This window comes from Micrasema longulum, unplaced genomic scaffold (assembly GCF_059751315.1).
Source record: "Micrasema longulum isolate JH-2025_06_02 unplaced genomic scaffold, ASM5975131v1 h1tg000533l, whole genome shotgun sequence".
NCBI lineage: Eukaryota > Metazoa > Arthropoda > Insecta > Trichoptera > Brachycentridae > Micrasema > Micrasema longulum.
In genome coordinates this window covers 732,499-752,061 of record NW_028277729.1, presented here as the reverse complement: position 1 = coordinate 752,061, position 19,563 = coordinate 732,499, and the positions used below count along the sequence as shown (strand labels likewise).

Here is a 19,563-nt window from a genome sequence, read left to right as displayed (position 1 = left end):
GTAAACCTCGCCACGTGCTTAGCACGCAGTTTAACTGTACTTACGTTCTTGGGCTTTTGTAGTAATCCTGACATAAGTCCTGGATCCGGTGGTAATAACCCTTAATTAAGCCAAGTATAATCTTCAGAGATACATTGTGCACTTAGGGTGGCGCTGTTTGCGAAGCGTTTTATGTTCCGTTCTCGCTACCTACTGTACGTGAATCGAGAAGAATTTTTCAATTCTAAAATGATAAACCTTTTTTAAAGTGGAATAAGTAAGTTAAAGCGTTTACACGCAACTATCGTCGTTGACTGCTTTCGGTTACTTTTACATCACAAAAATCCACAAAATAAATTTAAAAAAAAATATAAATCGACACGGAAACAGGGGGAAAAGGAAGGATTAAGAAGAGTTCTATCATTTTTTATATCAATTATCGGCACAAAACCATGTGTACAAGTATTAATTTTAATGTTTGAGGCTGTTTCTCCCTTATTAATTTTCCCTTTTTTTCCTTCTGTAAGTAATATAATGTATTATGTGAACTGAGAAATCATTAATTAGAACTATTTTTTTTCAAGTATTGTCTTCATAAAAATTTGTTAAGGTATCCAAAATAAAATACTTTAATTAGATTTATAACTACTTTTATTTTTTTAATACGCAATGACATTCTGAAACTTACTGACAAGTTTGATAATGTTCTAACAAGACGAAACGTGTCACACTCTCTTGTATATCTAAAAAAAATAACGTTGAATTAAATCCAATAAAAGTATTTTAATTTGGATACCATGCCAAATTTTAATACGGAGTTTTACCAATTAACTGCATACAAAATGAGTAAATTATCTTCATGCCTCTTCTATTTAGTCAAATATTTAATTATTTCAACAATAAATATATATTAATGATTAAGCAGACAAAATAACACATATTTTTATTCAATTGTAAAAGTAATATTCAGTCGGCCTCGTGGTGTAATGGTCAGCGCGTTTGCCTACCATACAAGAGGTCTCAGGTTAATTCCCGACATGGTTGATACGAAATATTTATTTAAAAGGGTGTTTTCACGCTGGAATATTTCATAGTCCCTGGACAAGTTCCTGAAGCAATTTTTGTTACAAGACTGATAATCATGTAACAAAAGTTATCAAGATACGCTCCAAGTGGTGTATCAATACAGTGCCCTATGCACCACTAGGTGCGGAAAAGGAATGATGATGATGAATATTCATTGCTCGGCCTCCTTTGTATATTAACATACAAAATACGCGAGATAAAAATGTTTTTTGCGGCCGCGAGAGCGTTTGGAGATTCGTCTCGATAGTTTATCTCCTTTTACTTTTGTTTATAATAATAATAAATTAATTGGTGATATTTTTTTCAATGCGTTTCTTTGTACTAAATGTCTACAAATTATTATAAAATTAAAGCTAAAAATGCATATGGTTGATTCTTTATCAGTCATTTTAGAGATTTTTCATTCCCACAAAGAAATGTTTTGTTTCTTATCAATCAAGTTTATTTTGACCGGAGAGGACACAGACTTCTCCAATCATTTTTATACCACATGGTCAGGTCAATGCTACACAATAAATATAAGCTATGCGTACTTATATATCACACTTATCGACCAGCCCACATTGCAAAATTTAGCGAGAGTGAAAATATAATTATACTAAACAATTTTACTTTTTGGCCAAATTCATTTAGAGTGCCTCTTTTTAAGTACGAGAACAGGACTAATTAATTGAAGATTTTTTTTATTAAAAATGCTTTTTAAATAAGTATTACAAATTACGGTTGATCGGGACAGTAAATGATATTATGTCGTTTTTTTATGTTGTTAGTTTAGTCATTATGTGCCTTTTAATGTGATTTTTAATTTATTACCAATTTATTTTTTTAAGTAGTCAAGTAAGTCATTGTAGTATTTCTGTCGACATAAATAACCTTATTAAATATACACATGTCAATACAATATTAGTTTACGTACAAAAGTACAATATTGATTTCTTTTCTTCCCGATAAGCTAATGGTTTCCCATCTAAAAATTGATAAATTTAAAATTATTCGAAATTTACTCTTTACTATTTGGATTTTAATTTATGCATCGGCAGGAAAAACTATTTTTTAGAAGAGAAAATAGAACCCTAGGCATTCACAGAGCTTATTTATTCAAATAAATCAGCAGTCATTATTAAAAAAATACAATATTTAAAAATAAACCAATTATAGTTTTCTATATATTACTAAGTACAATTTTTTTTAAAAAGCAAAAAAAACATACAAGTGTAAAGCCACTCAGTATCATTTCACTTGTAAAAAAAAATAAAAAAAATACTACAGTAATAATTAAATCGAACATAATATAAAATGATAGAGTTTTTTACTTGGTCTAAAAAAATACTTTTGCCAGCAGATCTACAAAGGTCAACAGATGGATGAATTGAGAAAGTTTAGATGTTTAAATATCAACAGAATGGTATATGTTACATGGCGAGTACAGTTTTTTTTTTGTTCATTATTATGGATACTTTAAAATGCTTGTATTTATTTGTGGTTTATTTAAACCGTAATGTAACGTTTCTGTATATTTAAAACTTTTTTTTATTTTTAATTGTGTACATTTTATTAATATCAATTGTATTGTCACTTCAAATATGTGATAAACAAGTTTTGTTTAATATCGTATTGAATTATTCTTATATAGAAAATTTCCGCTCAACAATTTTTTTTATCTAAAGAACTGAAATATATTCAACCTAATTAAACTATATATTATTAATATGTATTGAAATAAATAAATAACAAAATAAATTAATCATTCCAATTCAAATTAGTTTTCTTTTAAACAGTGCGCATTTAGGATATATAATTATAAGATAAAAGATATTTAGATGTATAATAAAGGCGTGTTTTATCATAATCTTATCCGAGGTGAAATAGACTTAAAACGGTTGCCTCAGAAGATCGATCATTATAATAATAATAATGGGATAATCTTTGAGAAATGTTTCAATAATGCATTTTTCAGATAAAAGTTACGCAATAGGTGTAGGCATAATTAAACGAGTGCGCTCGATTCGATTCTTAACACAATTCACGAGAAAAACTTCCACAAATACAGATCCGAGGAACAAAATCTTATATTATTATCCTTGTGACGCCTCACTCATTTACATTTGCAATCGACTGTAATAACAGAGCCTCAACACCGACTATGCGAAATCAATACTTAATCTAGCAAACTATTAATTAAATATTTAATATATCTCTAAACATGTGTTAGAGAATACAAACGACATGTTTAAGTATTGGTGGGACTAGCCGACGGTGTATTTTATCCAGTCGTAAGTTTTATATCGCGCGGCATTTTTATCTCTACTTTTAGTACGCGCGTAGCTACTGTCGAGAAGAGGCGTATCGTAGACTAGCACACGATCATATTGTACGAAAATTCAAAAGTAAATATACATTACTAATTTTAAAACACGATACTCAATAGTTTGTACAAGTTCTGTTGTGTGTTTTTAATTATATGTGAATACCGCGCGGCAAAATTATATCATGCTATTATGAATAGCAGTGTTTTCAAATATTAATACGTACGACTAGCGCGGCTTACGAAATTAAAGCACGTTAGCATTTTCATGAAATGCAATTTGAAATGTGAATCGCAATAATGTTTTATAATTTCAAGATGGATTTCAAAAGTGATTTGTTTCTCTTTGAGCATTGTGGCCCTCTGGACTTAAAAATCCAAATTGAATGTGTGTTTTTTCAAAGTGTATCAGTGGTATTTTGATTTTTGTACGGAATGTTATGAATTTTTACTTCAGTTTATTTAAATTATATTTTATTCTGTTGAGTTTTTATCTACAAGTGCTGTGTTAGATGACTGATTACAGCTTTCGATCGTAGAAGAGAGCACAACATGACGGAAACATTCTGCTATGTAGGTTTGCATAACTTGAAATAAAACGTACTAACCACAAGACAAACATACTTCACAAAACACGATTTTTTCTCCGTGCAAGTTTTGATCAAACAGTTCCTGAAATGCAGATAACTTGGGTAAACTTCTAAAGAAACGCCCCTGCGTGCTTAACCATTTAAACAAGGTTTTTTTTTTCAATTTTAATTTTAAAAATGAATACGATGGTAGATATACGAATAGATTTACTTTCAAATGAATTCAATTATTAAAGCTTTACTTACTCATTTTTTTTAAACTACAATTAAGACTATCTATAAAACAAAAACCACTATATCAATATGCATTACATAAAATCATTAATTACATTTTTTATTTCGTCTGTGATAATTATTTCCTTAGTGACATGATATCTAATGATATTTTGCATTCTTTTTCTTATTCATATTACTTTCATTAAATAATCTTTATTTAATTTCTGATTGTAATTTAGATGTTCATATTATGAAATAATTCATATTAATATTTTTTCACGTGGAAATTAACACAATTGAACAAAAATTACCCTTTATTTTAATAAAAACTTTCATGAATTTCCTCTTTTTAAATCGAAATTGTGATAATTATTATTTTATCGATTATCTATAAATTAATTCTTTCAGCACTCAGATTGTTATTTTCAATTTTTAGCAGTAATAATTAGCTCCCTACTGGTTTCACAAAATAACTGTTTATTTATTAAGGTTTCGACTATTTGATAATGAGAAATAAAATAAAAAATTACTTTTGTAATATTCACTACTTATTTATTTACTAATTTTGTTTTCCGTCGGGAATTCAATTTAAAGCTGTAAAATTGATTACCTGCATCATTTTTCCAAAGCATTTTATTTTTTAAATATCATTCTATCTTCATTACTATTTTTTTTTTAATTACTGAAAAACAAATTTCGCTGGTTGGGTAAAGTAGAGCAAGTGTAAAGGATTGAAGGCTCCAAGCGTCCATAAAGGCATTCAATTATATTTTTTTCCACTTTCGTTCATCTATTCACGCATGCCCGCAATCTTTTTATATACCAAGATTTTTGTTTTATCAAATCATGCCGGCCAAGTCAAGTCTTTCACGGCCGTTCTCGCCTTACGTTACCATTTACCAAGTAAATTATCTATGTCACAAGTATTTTACTACTCATTCGCTACGTTTTTTTCTAAACGAAGTTTCAAAATTAAACTGTTTCTTTTTAATCAAAGAAAGCTATTTATGTGGTAAAGTTTCGGTTTAGTTAATAAGGAAATTGGGTGTTTCTTATCATTTTATGTCTAAATAAATTAGAAATGGTAGCAAAAAGTTACCACAAGGGAATATTATGACATTATATAAAATTCATTTAACAATTTTGATTAAAATATGAAAAATTATTATTATAATATTTTTATTTCAGCTCAATTAGGCAGTTCGTAGTAGTGAGTATATGTAATTATATGTTATATAAATGTGATTTATAAAAAGTTATTTGGAAACATAAATGACAGCATAGTTAGAATAAAAATGTTCATCACGATTTTTTTTTACTTAAACAAAATGGCCGTAAGACTGAAATCTTTAAGCAAACTATAAATTAATATTTAGTTTATTTTACGGTTTTTACTTTCCTGTTCCAAGAATCTTCAGATTTGCTAACATAAATTCTAATCTTGACTTCTTTGGTAACAAATTGACCATCTTCGTTCAATCACTTAATATCCTTCAAATATAACCATTTCAATCATCCCTAAAACAATGCTCAACTCTATGATATGTTAATTTTGATAACTCCCTGTGGAGTAAAATCCGGGCACTGTCTGCAAACAATTTAAACTCAAATCATTGAACTAATAGTGCATAGAAAACTGCATTACAGGGTATGAGTATCCTGTTAAAAGTAAGTACGGTGATCATTCTTACGGTTTTGGTACCAGTCTAGAGACAATGAAATATTCCATTGTTAAACCGAATTCCTCCTTCATGTCAATCTTCTCGGGAATCTAGAATCTCAAGCATGGTCGACAAATTCGGCAACCACTAAACCATGATGCGGACTTTTCACCACTCGATTTTCATTGTAAGAACTATTACATATCGACTTGAAAACACTTGTCCTGAATTCTGTTTTTTTTACACAGTACCTACGTTATCCTTCATAGACACAGAGTATTGTGATTCAATTCAAATTCAGTTTAATTCCATTTTTAAAATAATTTTCTAACCTTAATAAGCCATTCGTATAAAATTATGCAATCACAATTTTACTCTACAATACTTATATTAATTTGTCAATAATTATTATACATTAAAATATAATGACGCACTTACCTTCTTATATATTATGTAACTATTTACAAAAATGCAATTCAATTAATTGATAATTATCTAATTTAGTTGTTGAAATTCTAATCATTGAAAAGGATTAAAAATGAATCAAATAAAATTTTGCTACAAAAACACAAGTAATTTATCAATTATAGTAATAATCATAAAAAACTTTATTCCTTTGCACTTACATAGGGGAGTTCTGAGACATTTCTTTTGATTTTTATTTCAGTTTTCTATTTTTAGATTCTCTTGTTACAAGGTAACAAAAAACTCGTTATTTTAAAGTTTATTTTGGAAATATATTGGCACTAATATTTCAAACATTTTTTTAAATTTCATTAATAACATTGATTTCGATTCTCTGATTAATTGTTGTAATGAAAATATAATCCGATCTAACTGATATTGTTTGAGTAAGTAGAAAATGTTGTATGTACATGACGTGTGTTTATATTACACGTTGATTTACATTTAATCGCAAGATTCTTTTATATAATCATATTATTTTATGCACACTAAAAATCTTACATAACTTGATTGAGTACATTTAAGAAAAGAAAACACACAACTCTAGGCATTAACACGGCTTTTGACATGTCATTGGCTGGTTTTAATAGGCACTTCACAAACTGTGTTACATTCATCAAGATAGTATACCCAATCTTTTAAATTTTCTTGCTTATTTTTTAATTAAATTAATATTAGATCTGATGTTATAATATACTGTGGCCATTTTTATCCTTGTCTAAAAATGAGCAAAATATGTAAAACAAAGTGGTAAAGATTACACGTCATTCGAAAAAATAATTCTGCTCTACAAGATATTGTGTTTGGTATCACGTTATATGCATTATTTTTTTATTACAAACCTTCAAAATGGAATACGAAAAAGAGCATTTTTGACACCTCATTCTGTTTGCGTTCAATCTAGAGAGTAAATTAATTCTGCTCAGCTGAAAAAAAATGAACACAACTTTTGGAAACGCCAGAAAAAAAGGAACACAACAAAAAGAATACAAGAAATTGGTTAATTGTATCTCGGACTCACGGATCAAAGGACCGTGGTTCGAATCCCACTCTACCCTAACTTGATTCCCAATAGTAATTTATTTCCAACTCGTTAAAGATGGCCCTCAAAATTAAATATTTAAGTTAGTTATAAGAACGAAAATATTTATTTAAAAAAATACAACATAGCACAGGGCTCTTGGCCTCATTGAGTAAGGGATACGTTATCATATTTTTTATAATATGTATATTTATATGAATAAATAAATAAATGCACTCTTCTTCATTCTTTTACAGCATATAAGTCAATAATTCATAGCATCTTCACCGTACACTGCCCAAATATCGCGAGCAGCTTTGACAGCTTTATTCCCTCGATTAAAAGTGAACAAAAGAATGAGAATTGAATATAGAAGTCTAGGCATTTACAGGGGTAATGATCTGTTATTGGTAGCCAATTTTGTTGAAAGTTACACAACGTTTAATGTTACATGTATATAAAACATTTGTTTGTTTTTTTTATAAACCATTGATGAAAAAACTTTATTATTTGCCACCAATTTTTAATTAAATGTTTTTTTTTCAGGTTACCACAGCTTGCCGTGTCAGCGAAGATATTGTGCCTCCTGATGGTAAGAAAAAAATTATAGTTGTAGTAATTTAAAAAAAAATAGGAATATGGATGTGAAGGAATGTTTTCATACATAACTTTCAAAATAAAATTGTTCAAAAATATGTTTCCACGAAAACGCGATATGTTTGGCCTTGACAATGGCACGTCAAGATTCGTGTAGGTGTTGTATTTTAATTAGAACGATCACAAAGAAAGTTTAAATTTTACCGAAACGTGACATATTAGGGGCGTGACCAATGAAATTAACCGTTTTCTCAGGAATTAAAAAAAAAAAAAATTACTCTGCTGATAGCTTCAAAAAATTTTTTTTTACCCGACAGCATTTCATTTTAAATTTTAGTAAAAAATGTGATAACAACGCTAAAATTTAAAATACTGTTTGGATTCTAAAAAAAATTTTTCGTCTTTTTTAAAAAAGAACGCTTTAATTTTAAACAATGTTCGAGTTTTTAAAAATCATGTTCCTGAAAGCGTTCTACTCTTTAAATTCAAACAACGTTTGGGTTTTTAAAAATAACGTTCGAGTTTTTAAAATAAGGCCGCTTTAACTCTTAAAAATCTATGCTAAAAAAATTCTTCACACGCGGCGATGTAACATCGTGTTACCTCAAGCAAAGGACAAAATATTCTGAAATTCAGACATTTAAAAAAAATACATAGAGACGTACTGTTAACTAATTCCTTTTTCGTTATTTATAAAAAAGTGTGATATAATTTAGACCTGTTATACCAAAATAAAATACGCCACTCATTTAACAAGCGTGCATACCTGCTCACTGTCAATAACCGACTGATTGAACGAATTTCTTCTTTTTGTCTGTTTCACACAAACACTGGCCACGGAACACCGTTTCTGTCTTCCTTGTTGTAAGTTCTATTCTCGCGATCTTTCTTATACAGTTAAACATAATATTTATTGTGGTATTGACATAACTTTCATTCGTATCATTATTCTTCGCATAGCAAGGATAAATATTTTTAATCCATGTGAATCGAATCCGGTGTGAAAATGTTGTGAATATTACTAAAAATAAAACTTCATTACTATAAATAAGAGAGACATATCGAGTCTTGTATTCTTTGTAGACTCGTGTTACATCACAGACACACAGGAGTAAAATTCAAACAATATTAGAGCTTTCAATTTAAACGTTTTATATTCAAATTATATTAGGTGATTCGAAAATTCTATTTTAAAAATAATGTCTTACATTTTTTAACGGTGTAACATTGAGTTCATAAAATAATCTTGAGATTCGGAAAAACTCTTCTTGTCAATCACGATTTTTTCGGAAGGTATCATATTTGTGCCCAATTCAAAACAGTTTAAAAATATAAGGCAAAGAGCCATTTATATTAATTTAAAATATATATGCTTAACCTGTCATAAAAAATCGCCCAACTTGCGTTGAACATATAATTATTTAAATCAATTCAAAGACATATCAAAATCAAAACCAAAACGTTTTTAATGATGAAATTAATGAAAAAATTACATGATGATACTTTTATTAAAAACGTTTAGGTATGTGAAATTTAAAATATGCGAAATTCATTTTATTCCCAAAAAATAAATAAAATTTATGAATTGAAGAAAACCATACAGTGAAAAAGGCAATTAACCTTGCTAATAATTATGCCTGAATTTCATTTTATGGTTATATAATCCGCTTATATTTGTATGGACAAATTAGAATAATGTATTTGCATTAAAAATATAAAAACTTGTGGTTAATTCTTTGTAATGTCAATCATGATAATTAGCGGTCATTAAAATATTTATTGGTTTGTGTTGCGGGACAAATTTTATTCGTCAAAATGAATGGCTAATCATAATATTTTGCTTAATAGACATTGATTTTCGTACCTGTATTATGAAGCCTGTTATGCTAAAAAAATACAAATTACAAGATTTATGATCTGTAAAATAAATCTTTTAAAGGCAGCTTTAAAATTATGTTTTTATCACTGTTTTCTCAAAATTTTATATCAGTTACACAACCTCTATCGGAATGGTAATATATGTTTTTATTTTAATACGCATCTTTTTTTAAATATTTGTCTCCATTAAAAACAACATATTTTAAAATAAAAACACTATTTAAATTTGTTGCAACGAGAGGGAAAACATTTTTGAAAAGGGAATATGGGAGTCTAGGCATTAACAGGGCTTATGACCTGTCCACCTGTTGTCATTTGTGAAGTAGAAGAGTTAAGAAAATGTGGATGTTCAAACATCGGCAAAATGGTGAATGTTACACAGTCTGTAAAGTGGCCACTTAAACCAGCCAATGACTCGTCATAAGCCATGTAAATGCCTAGACACCCATATTCCCTTCTCAAAATTTTGTTCCCTCTCTGTTGCAACAAATTTATATATGAACAACTCCCTAGGGAGAAAATCCAGCCAGTCTGCAAGCATTTGAACATACTCAAAACATTGTTGAAAAACACTATGGTTGAATCCTGTTAGGATGTTTTATTTTTAATGACTTTTAATTTACAAGATTTTTTTCTTTTCGATCTGGTTATTATTTTGGCAACTTCCATCAAAAATGCACTATTTTTTGCACTCGTTTTGTGTATAAAATCAATTAAATTTACGTATTTTTTTAAAATAAAATAAATATTTGTGTTTTAATTTACCCAAATAATCAATTTTGAAAGCCATTTTCAACGAGTTGTAAATAACTCAGAAAATGGGAATCAAGTTGGGGTAGAGTGGGATTAGAACCACGGATCTTTGAGCCGTGAGTCCGAAACACTAGCCACGGGATCGCAACCCGATTCAACAAGTATTTACTCTCTGTTTTGTTTTCTAACGGCCAAGGGGTTTTCCTACCTTGCAAGGGGTCTCGGGTTCAATTTCTTTAAAAGTGTGAATAAAAATTATAATATTTAAAATATTTATTTTCACGCCGTAATGTTTTATACGCACCTAAGCCTAAGACTGATCATCTGACCTGCATGTAACAAAAATAATCTAGATACGCTGCAGTTAGTGTACCAATGCAGTGCTCTATACGTCATTAGGACGGGAAGGGAATAATGATGATGAATTTATTTTCTGTTGAAACAAATAATAACACATCATTATCAAATTATTTTTTTTGACCTGTAGCTGCAAGATCGGTTGCAATTCACATGGGTTTTATCTGTAATTAAAAATATTATAATTGGAATCTGGAACCCTAAGATACTTATTGTACAGCGCCCTGTTACTTTTACAAAAGTATTGATTTTTAATTACCATATTATAATCATTATAAAACTATCATTATAACAATCTCATCCTTCTTTCCTTTCCACTTTTACTTTATCTCTTCTCATATTTCAGTTAAGATTCTCATTTAAATTAATTTCTGTTTCTTTAAAAATAAACTTTTTTTTTTATACAATAAAAAGTATTTTTATATGCCTTTAACAGTTTGAGTAGTTAAGAAGATATTGACTTAAGACAATATGCCCGTCTGTATATGTGTATAAAGTATTTAAATAAATAAATAAAAACTTTAACAATACTTTGAGTTTGTACAAACTTTTATAGATATGAACTGGATTCAACGCCCTTAAAAGCCATTAACCGAAATGATAGGAAAATAGAAGGAAATATGGGAGTCTAAGCATTTGCAGGGCTTATGATCTGTCATTGGCTGATTTAATTGGCCACTTTACATGCTGATGCTGTGTAACATGGTGGAATCTAGTTCGTGTCTACAAAAGTTTGGACAAACTCAAAGTATTGTTGATAAAACCAACTGATCCAAGAAGAAGTATAAAAAATTATAATTATTTTTAGGCATTGCCTAGTGTGTAGGTGAAATAATTCGGTCAGAATATTTATAACGCATCAATAAAGGTTTTAGTTTTTTAACTTCACAAAGATAAACTAATGGAAGAATTGAATAAATATCAATGTTCGAACATGGGCAGAATGGTGAATGTTACACAGTGTGTAAAATGGCCACTTAAACCACCTAATGACATGTTATAATCCCTGTAAATGGCTAGACTTCAATATTGCCTGCTTAAAAATGTTCTTCATTTCTGTTGTAATATATACAATAAGAACATCTTTGAGAATAATAAAAACGATAAAATTAAGCTATACAAAACATTTAAGTTTGTAAGTGAAAATTCTTGATGGAAGTTCATTGTAATTTATTATATAAATAAAACACGAGTGATACTTTAATCCACAAATTTAGAATATCCAGTGACCGGTTTCATCGCTTTCGCGACATCTTCGAGACTGGTATCTTTATTAAAAAGTTAAATGTACAATACAGAACAGAGGTAAGGATACATAATTCAAAGTTATATGTAAGTAAATTAAATAAAGTTATTTTTATATTATCATTATCTACAAATTTTCTTTGGGTTAACTAATGAATTGATATAATTCTATTTTAATGAGTTTAAGTATTTTATTTTATTGTTGGTGTCCCATCCTTCGTGAGTGTGGTTTTGTAAATAATGATTTCTGAAAAACGATAACATATAACTTTGAATTATCTATCCTTACCTCTGTTCTGTATAAATACATTTAACTTTTTAATAAAGATACCAGTTTCGAAGATGTCGCAAAAGCGATGAAACCGGTCACTGGATATTCCAAGTTTGTGGATTAAAGTATCACTCGTGTTTTATTTATATAACAAATTAAGCTATACTATAACCTACGTGAGTCATTCCGCCATTTCAAAAATTAACTTAGAATCGCGGAAGGTGAATTCAGTTGTTAAAAACATTAAAAATAATTAACATACCGTCGAGAATAAACGTAAAACTGTAAATAATATAGATGTTATTCCTCGCGCTAAGACGACAGTGTGTTGTGACCTGCAGAATATATCTTGAACCCATAGTTTTCTGGCCAAAGGCAAACTTTATGGGTACCGTGAGTGAAGGAATTACCACAAGAGCCTATCATGGTCGACCGCAAGACTTGCAAGTCTGAGTGTCTGCTCTTGACGAACATTCGTATATTATATTATGTAGGTGCACATATGTTGGTTTGACATGTATATTATATTAAGAAATGGGCGTTAAATTTTTCATTATGTCAATAACTATCCTAAAGCGAGCAAAACAAATATTAAGTCAATATAAACATATTAGGATTAAAAAGCTGCGAACCTTTTCATGGTCATTTTTATCCACATGTATCGTATTTTTAGGTGTTTCCGTGTATGCACCTAATGCCAACTGCGACAGTACAAACTACTAGTGGATAAACACATCATTTTTTCTACACGACACATTATTTACCCCAAAAGCTCCTTAAACAGAAGCCCAATCGCCGGAACAAATCTGACCTGTTCAGGATCACCAAAAATAGACATTTAAAGCACGAGTACTATCATTAAAAAAAAAATTGAATTTGAGTTTTCTGTGTTAAGTCTGGACTTTTTTTTATCTTTACAGCTAACTTTAAATATTTTAACAAATAAATGGGCTAAGTTTCATTAAAATTAAAAACAAAAAACTAATGACAAAAGAAAAATACAAGCTACTTCAAAATACATGATCAATTTCTCTACTCTACGCATCATCTATTCTAACACCTCCTCCCCGATTACAATGAGAAGTTAAGATAATTATCTTCAATTTTTTACAAAGCATAATATTTTTTCATTAAAAAATGTGTAAATTTGTTCTAAAATTGATATATTATGTATATCCTCGTTGATAATTTGTATTAACTTATTTTGTAGGAATATTCAATCGTTTACACAAAAAATCGATTTTAGTTAATAGACAATTGAAGAAATCGCTTTCCCAACCTTTCCATTGCAATATGAGCTTGGATTTTTTTTACAAGTTCATAGACAAATTATTAAGAGATCGGAAGTTTTAAATTTGTCTAGCATTTTTAGGAGTTTTTCTAGTACGTGAAATAATTTAATGTAAGCAAATGTATAAGAGAAAAAATAAATTAATATTTAAAAAAAAAAAAAAATAACAATTCTTAGATAAAGTTAAATATAGTTATTGAAATTAGCATCGACATTGGTCATAAAAACAATAAATTACATACCTGAGAATGCACTTGATAAAAATGTTTAGACCATTGGATAAATTTAAATTTAAATATGTATTGCAATAAGTTTTTTCATGTACAAATACGGCAAAACATAACAAGGATCATTGTTAAAATATCTGCCAAATAAAATTTATCCGAATGAAACGAAAATTCGATGGTCAGTTTTACACCCAATAAACGTGTTCTCTAAATTGTTTAAATTTGAAATAAATACAATCTATTTTACAAAAAATAGCGGATTCCAGCGCTTTACCACGTTGGTCCCAGGTATAATCGTTGAATAAATAGTGGTCGATATCGGTATAACTTTATGCGAGGTTTAAGATTTTTTACTGTACCATCCTTCCACTTTGCATAATTTTATTATTGGTATATTAATGGTCTTTTATCAATATTATCATTATGGATAACGTATAAAGCGCCATTTTCGTAATGTAATCCCGCAAGTATGCTTTACAAAGTAATTTATTAAAATATATTTTTTCTAGTTACGGATAGCTTATACAGCGCATCCGAGATCCTAATTAGCCAGGCTTTTTTTAACGAATTCACTCAAACCCGCAGGGCAGATTATATAAGACCCGATGGGCCGAATTTAATAGTCAGTGGTAGCTGACGGTTATTATTTAGACAGTTAATCGCTTACTAACCTAACCTTTCGTATAGATATTAAATACGTATCTTTTTGCGGGATCTGTAGCATTATTCTACGTGACAAATTCTTCTTTATCTCATTTATATTTCTTTATCTTACACTAAAGAAAAAGAAACGTGAGGCTCAAAGGAGGGATATTTCAAGGTACTGAGCCCCGAGAGGCTTATCAACTGAGGCCCGTAGGGCGGTAAAACGAGGCTCAGAGAGCCGATCATATGAGGCCCAAAGGGCCGAATTCCCTATCATGAACCAGTTGGCTATAGCCGACTATTGCCTACTAGTACTTTTAATTAATGTATAGTTCTTTAATGATTACTTCGTTCTTCGATATCTCAGGTAGAGCCTGTGCAAATGTTTTTAATTTTCACACTATTTCAACTAAATTAATATAATTTTTTCATCTGGACTTAACTGTTTCAATATATATCTTCGTGTCCTTTAGACTGAGCTTGAATAAATCAAAATACATGTCGTGTTGGTTTTATTTTTTGTGCAACAACTATGGTGAAGGTGTATAGTGGGTTTTGCATGTTGGTTTAGTTGGTGTCCTGACGAAGAGACGGATACGTCTTGAAACCGGTAGGCATAGAAAAGTCGGTAAGAGGTTATATACAAATATTTAATAAGATTTAGTAAAATGTTTGTCCACAAAGTTTATGCATTTAATATTAATGATAATTTAAATGTTTGCTTATGTTGGATTCAGAAAGCATTTGAATTATCAGTTTTATCTCATTTATGTTATGTTTATGGGAATAATATTCCATTAATCATCTGCTTTGATTGCAATATTATTCAAATAATTATGAAGGAATTCACAATATTTATAAGGATGGCAAAGTTCATGTCGCTAATACGCGTGTACCTATACGAGTTATGTGAAAAGATTTTATGTGATCGCCACAGTACTAAAAAAATATATAAATGTACACGTGCTTTCAGTCTTAAATTTTTCGATTCTTTTCATTTTATAAGTAAAAAAATCCTTTCGCTACTTTGCTGTGTGTTGAGATATAAATAAACATTATTCACAATAATCTTTTAACACTTCCGGGCCTAAGAAAGGAATATTAGGGTCCCCCACCCCAAATGGCATATTTTTTAAATAACTTATTTCTTAAAAAATCATATTGATTTCATATTTGGAAGTCTGTCTACCCCTTAATCGTAAGAATGTATGAAAATGATTAAAATATTTTTTTCTGTCGAATTCTTTGAATAATAATTGTCATTTTTCATTGCTTTCTCCTCGCCCAAATAGAAAACATTACAATTCATCGCTCTACAGTTTGTTGGTGTGCTTTTTGCTATTTGGTGGCCTTTTTCCAGCTATGACCACGAACATCCGAATTTTGTGCTTTACATTTTACATTTCTTGTCTCAATTCCTCGCTGTACAAGCTGTAGTGCTGTTTGAGTGTGTGTCTTTAAATGCTCTTCTTGATGCTTGCAATCGCGATGGGAATATTTCCCTTCAGGAAGGATTACTTTTTTTTCCCTTCAATCTATAAACGCTTAAAATCTTCTTGGGTTATCCATGATCACTGGACTACGCAGTTTAATTAAGTCATAGTTAATTTAACAAAATATTATTTGTTTTCAATACTGTTGACTTCTCCTTGTGCTGCTGCGGATATCCTTATCGATCTTCACACATTCTGTCTTGTCCCTTCCTACTCTCTATGATTACCGAATGGAGCTTTTCGCTACTACCCGTGGCTCTGTTCTGTCAGATATACAGATCTGGTGGCTTTAAAAAGTTATGTAATCATTTCTGTGAATTAATCATGTCTAATCAATTTAATCCCAGTCAGTGAAGAATTAACTTCTTTCTTTTCTCAATTCGATGCAGTACAAATTATGTACTTCTGGATTACGTTCTTTCAGCACCAAGACGATAAGGCTACTAGATTTCGGAAAATTCTTTTGGGCAGCTTTTCTTTTTTGACAACGAGCAAAGTGTATGTGGGCAACGCCAATGAGACTTATGTCCTCAGATGTGGTGTGCACTGAGTTTTTTTACACAAATTTTTCTACACTTATTTCAATGGCAAGGATCAAATAAACACGAATCGTGACCTATTAGGGGCGTGGCCTATAAAATGACCGTTTTTGCGGGAATTCGAAATTACAATATTTAAAAGAATTTTTTATGCTACTAATAATTGGAAAAAAAAATTTACTGGACAGTATGCCATAGACCTTTTTTACTTTAAAAATGTCAAAAAAAGAAGTGATATTTCTCTATTGTATTACTGATCGACTTGACTTCAAGTAACAGATTATCGGACTATGTTGTATTTGGTGTTTCAATATTCAATATAATTAGTGCCTTATTAACTATTCGGTGCATTTGGAGTTATGGTGATCCTTTTTAAAAAATATTGTGTATGTTTTCTTATTATTTTTTAATATGCAATTAAAATAAATATACTATTCAATATGTTTATATTAACTATGCATTTTTTTTCTCAAATTAATAGTTTGATAAAAGATAGGCAGATGTAGCATTTTTTTTTAATATACTGAACGATTCCCACATCAACCATTCCGGCTTCGTTCTTCTAGATTAGTATCTCAGCGCAAGACTTTATATGTATTACAAGCGGACCCGACAGACGTTGTCCTGCCCAAACGTTGATTTGCCTGCTATTACCTTGAAATAAGACTTTTTTTATAAATAGGTACCTAGGTACTTGTAAATGATTGAATTCCAAAATTAAAAATTATTAATATTCAAATATTTCATTTAAGTAGGTATCTAGATACTTGTTTATGGTTGAATTCAACTCAGCTCTTCTCACTAACAGGAGTGCACTTTATTCATGAATTCGATTTTCAAAAATGTATTGAATGTCAGTTAATATTATTTTAGTAATACCAAAAATCCAGTAAAAATAAATAAATGGAAATATATTATAAAAAATAAAGAAAAATAATCTAATTGGGATTCATTAAAAGCTAATATTGTTTGTAAACATTCAAAATCAATATTTTTTGAAACACAAAAAAACAACATCCTTCAATTTTTTTTGTATGTGCATTCTCGTCGAATGCATCCATGGTAGATCAATGAAAAAAGATTTATGCCTCTTACTTTTTTTTACAGATTTGATTGAAAACTTTCATATTTACGAACACGCGCAAAGCAAAGATCTACATTTTGCTGAAAACCGCATGTAAATCGGCTAAACCGTTTAGGGGGAGTTCAGTGAAATCACACGTATGGAAGAATTATATGTTTATATATATTTATATATTACATATGTATATTATATATATACATATCTAGATATACATATATATGCATATTAACCACGCAATCAAATAAAATCTCTAGTAAAAATGCATTGACAATCAGCTTTCGCTTTTTGAAACAATGATTAAAATCCCCTCAGATAAATAATTGAACCTACCTACCTGTTTTCCCTACTGAGATATATTAATGCGTAGACAGGTACTTACAATTGAGAATATTTACATAATATTTCAAATCACCTGACAAACAGGTGTGCATTCGCCTTACACACTCCGCGAATAAATTTATTGAACAGGCCTGAGCTTCTTGTGTTCATTCAAAGCCTTAGGACTTAAGTCTCTCCGTCAAATTATGCAAATTCCACCCCTCGGGCATATCATTTTACTCGAGAAATTAATATAAACGACGTCTGTCGTATGCGCGGTAATTAAGGCCTCCTCGGTGCGAATCTTTAGTCGTAATGGTACCCCATAGGCATAGAAAATACTACGTATGCGAAGCCTTATGCTAAGTGAGAAAATTAAGATGTGAAAATGTCATTAAGGAAATTAACAAATATATTTCTTTTGGCAGCCTCCGTGGCGTAGTGGTCAAGACGCTTGACTCACACACGGATGGTTCCAGGTTCGATTCCCGGTGAGAACACAAAAAATAAATGTGATTTTTTTGAAGCCTGGGTCTGTGATGATTCTGTGATGTAATTCACCACTGTTATTAGGCCTCCTGGCCTGTTGTGGTGAGAAAAAAAATTATGATAATAAAATGTGGCATAAACGCATCAATTGTATTTTTATCTTTAATCTTTTAAAATTGCTTTTTTACACGAAAACTGTGTTGTATAAATTAGCCAATATTTAAGTATCGTGAACCTCAATATCAAGAGTATAAGTTAATAGGAAAATATCATATTTTGTACAATTATAAATTAAAAGGGATTTATAAAATACTGAACAATAAACAATATAAAAATTGGAAATTATTAGTAGCATAATTTTTCTTTTTTAATGTATAATTTTAAATTTATAATATATTATACGCTCCTAATACATCCAGATTCGGTTAAATTGTTACCGTCTGCGTCGCTTATGACCGTTTAAATAGATCGTCGAATTCTTCACGTCAGGATTGTAAAAGCAAGTTTCGTCGCGTTTTCGTGAAGGCGTATTTTTTAACAATTGAATTTTTATAATTATGAACAAAATTTTTTTTTCTAAAACATCCATATCGATTTTGAAAACACGATATTGTGATATTTTTCTATTGTATAAAAAGTTAAATCAAATATTCTGTATAAAAATGTAAATATATATTCATGTCTTTATATTTTTCTTCAAAACGTGTTGAATTATCTACATGTTACCGACGAAAATACTTAATTTTTTAAACAAATATGTGCATTTTTACACAGAAAATGCGATTTTACTTCAAAAGCAATTGAAGAAAATAAGTTGAGTTTTTTGCTGACATTTTATGGTGGATTTGCATTTGAATTATTTTGGGAAAATCGTTCCACTTTTATTTATAATTTTTACCAATAAATGGGTTTTATCATAATCGACATCGCAGACTGGTAGACTAAACGAATTTCAGAAAATATTATATTATACAAGTGCAAGCAGGGGTTGCCATTCATCATTTTATATAATCATGGGAATAAATGAGTTTAAATTAAAATAATTGAAGTATA

At 29.6% G+C, this 19,563-nt stretch overlaps 1 protein-coding gene across 4 annotated transcripts in view; it reads left to right on the top strand.

Annotated features, from left to right (window-relative positions):
- LOC148280817 (fibroblast growth factor 17-like) overlaps positions 1 to 19,563 on the top strand; it is a 192,512-nt gene that overhangs the window by 114,709 nt on the left and 58,240 nt on the right. For 2 of the 4 annotated variants that reach the window (XM_088227755.1, XM_088227754.1), the window contains one exon: positions 7,870 to 7,915. In XM_088227755.1, coding sequence (XP_088083881.1) covers positions 7,870 to 7,915 — 46 coding nt within the window. Of the gene's footprint in view, positions 1 to 3,377; positions 3,948 to 7,869; positions 7,916 to 19,563 lie in introns of those variants that run through there. The other 2 variants (XM_088227757.1, XM_088227758.1) reach the window with 2 other exon arrangements.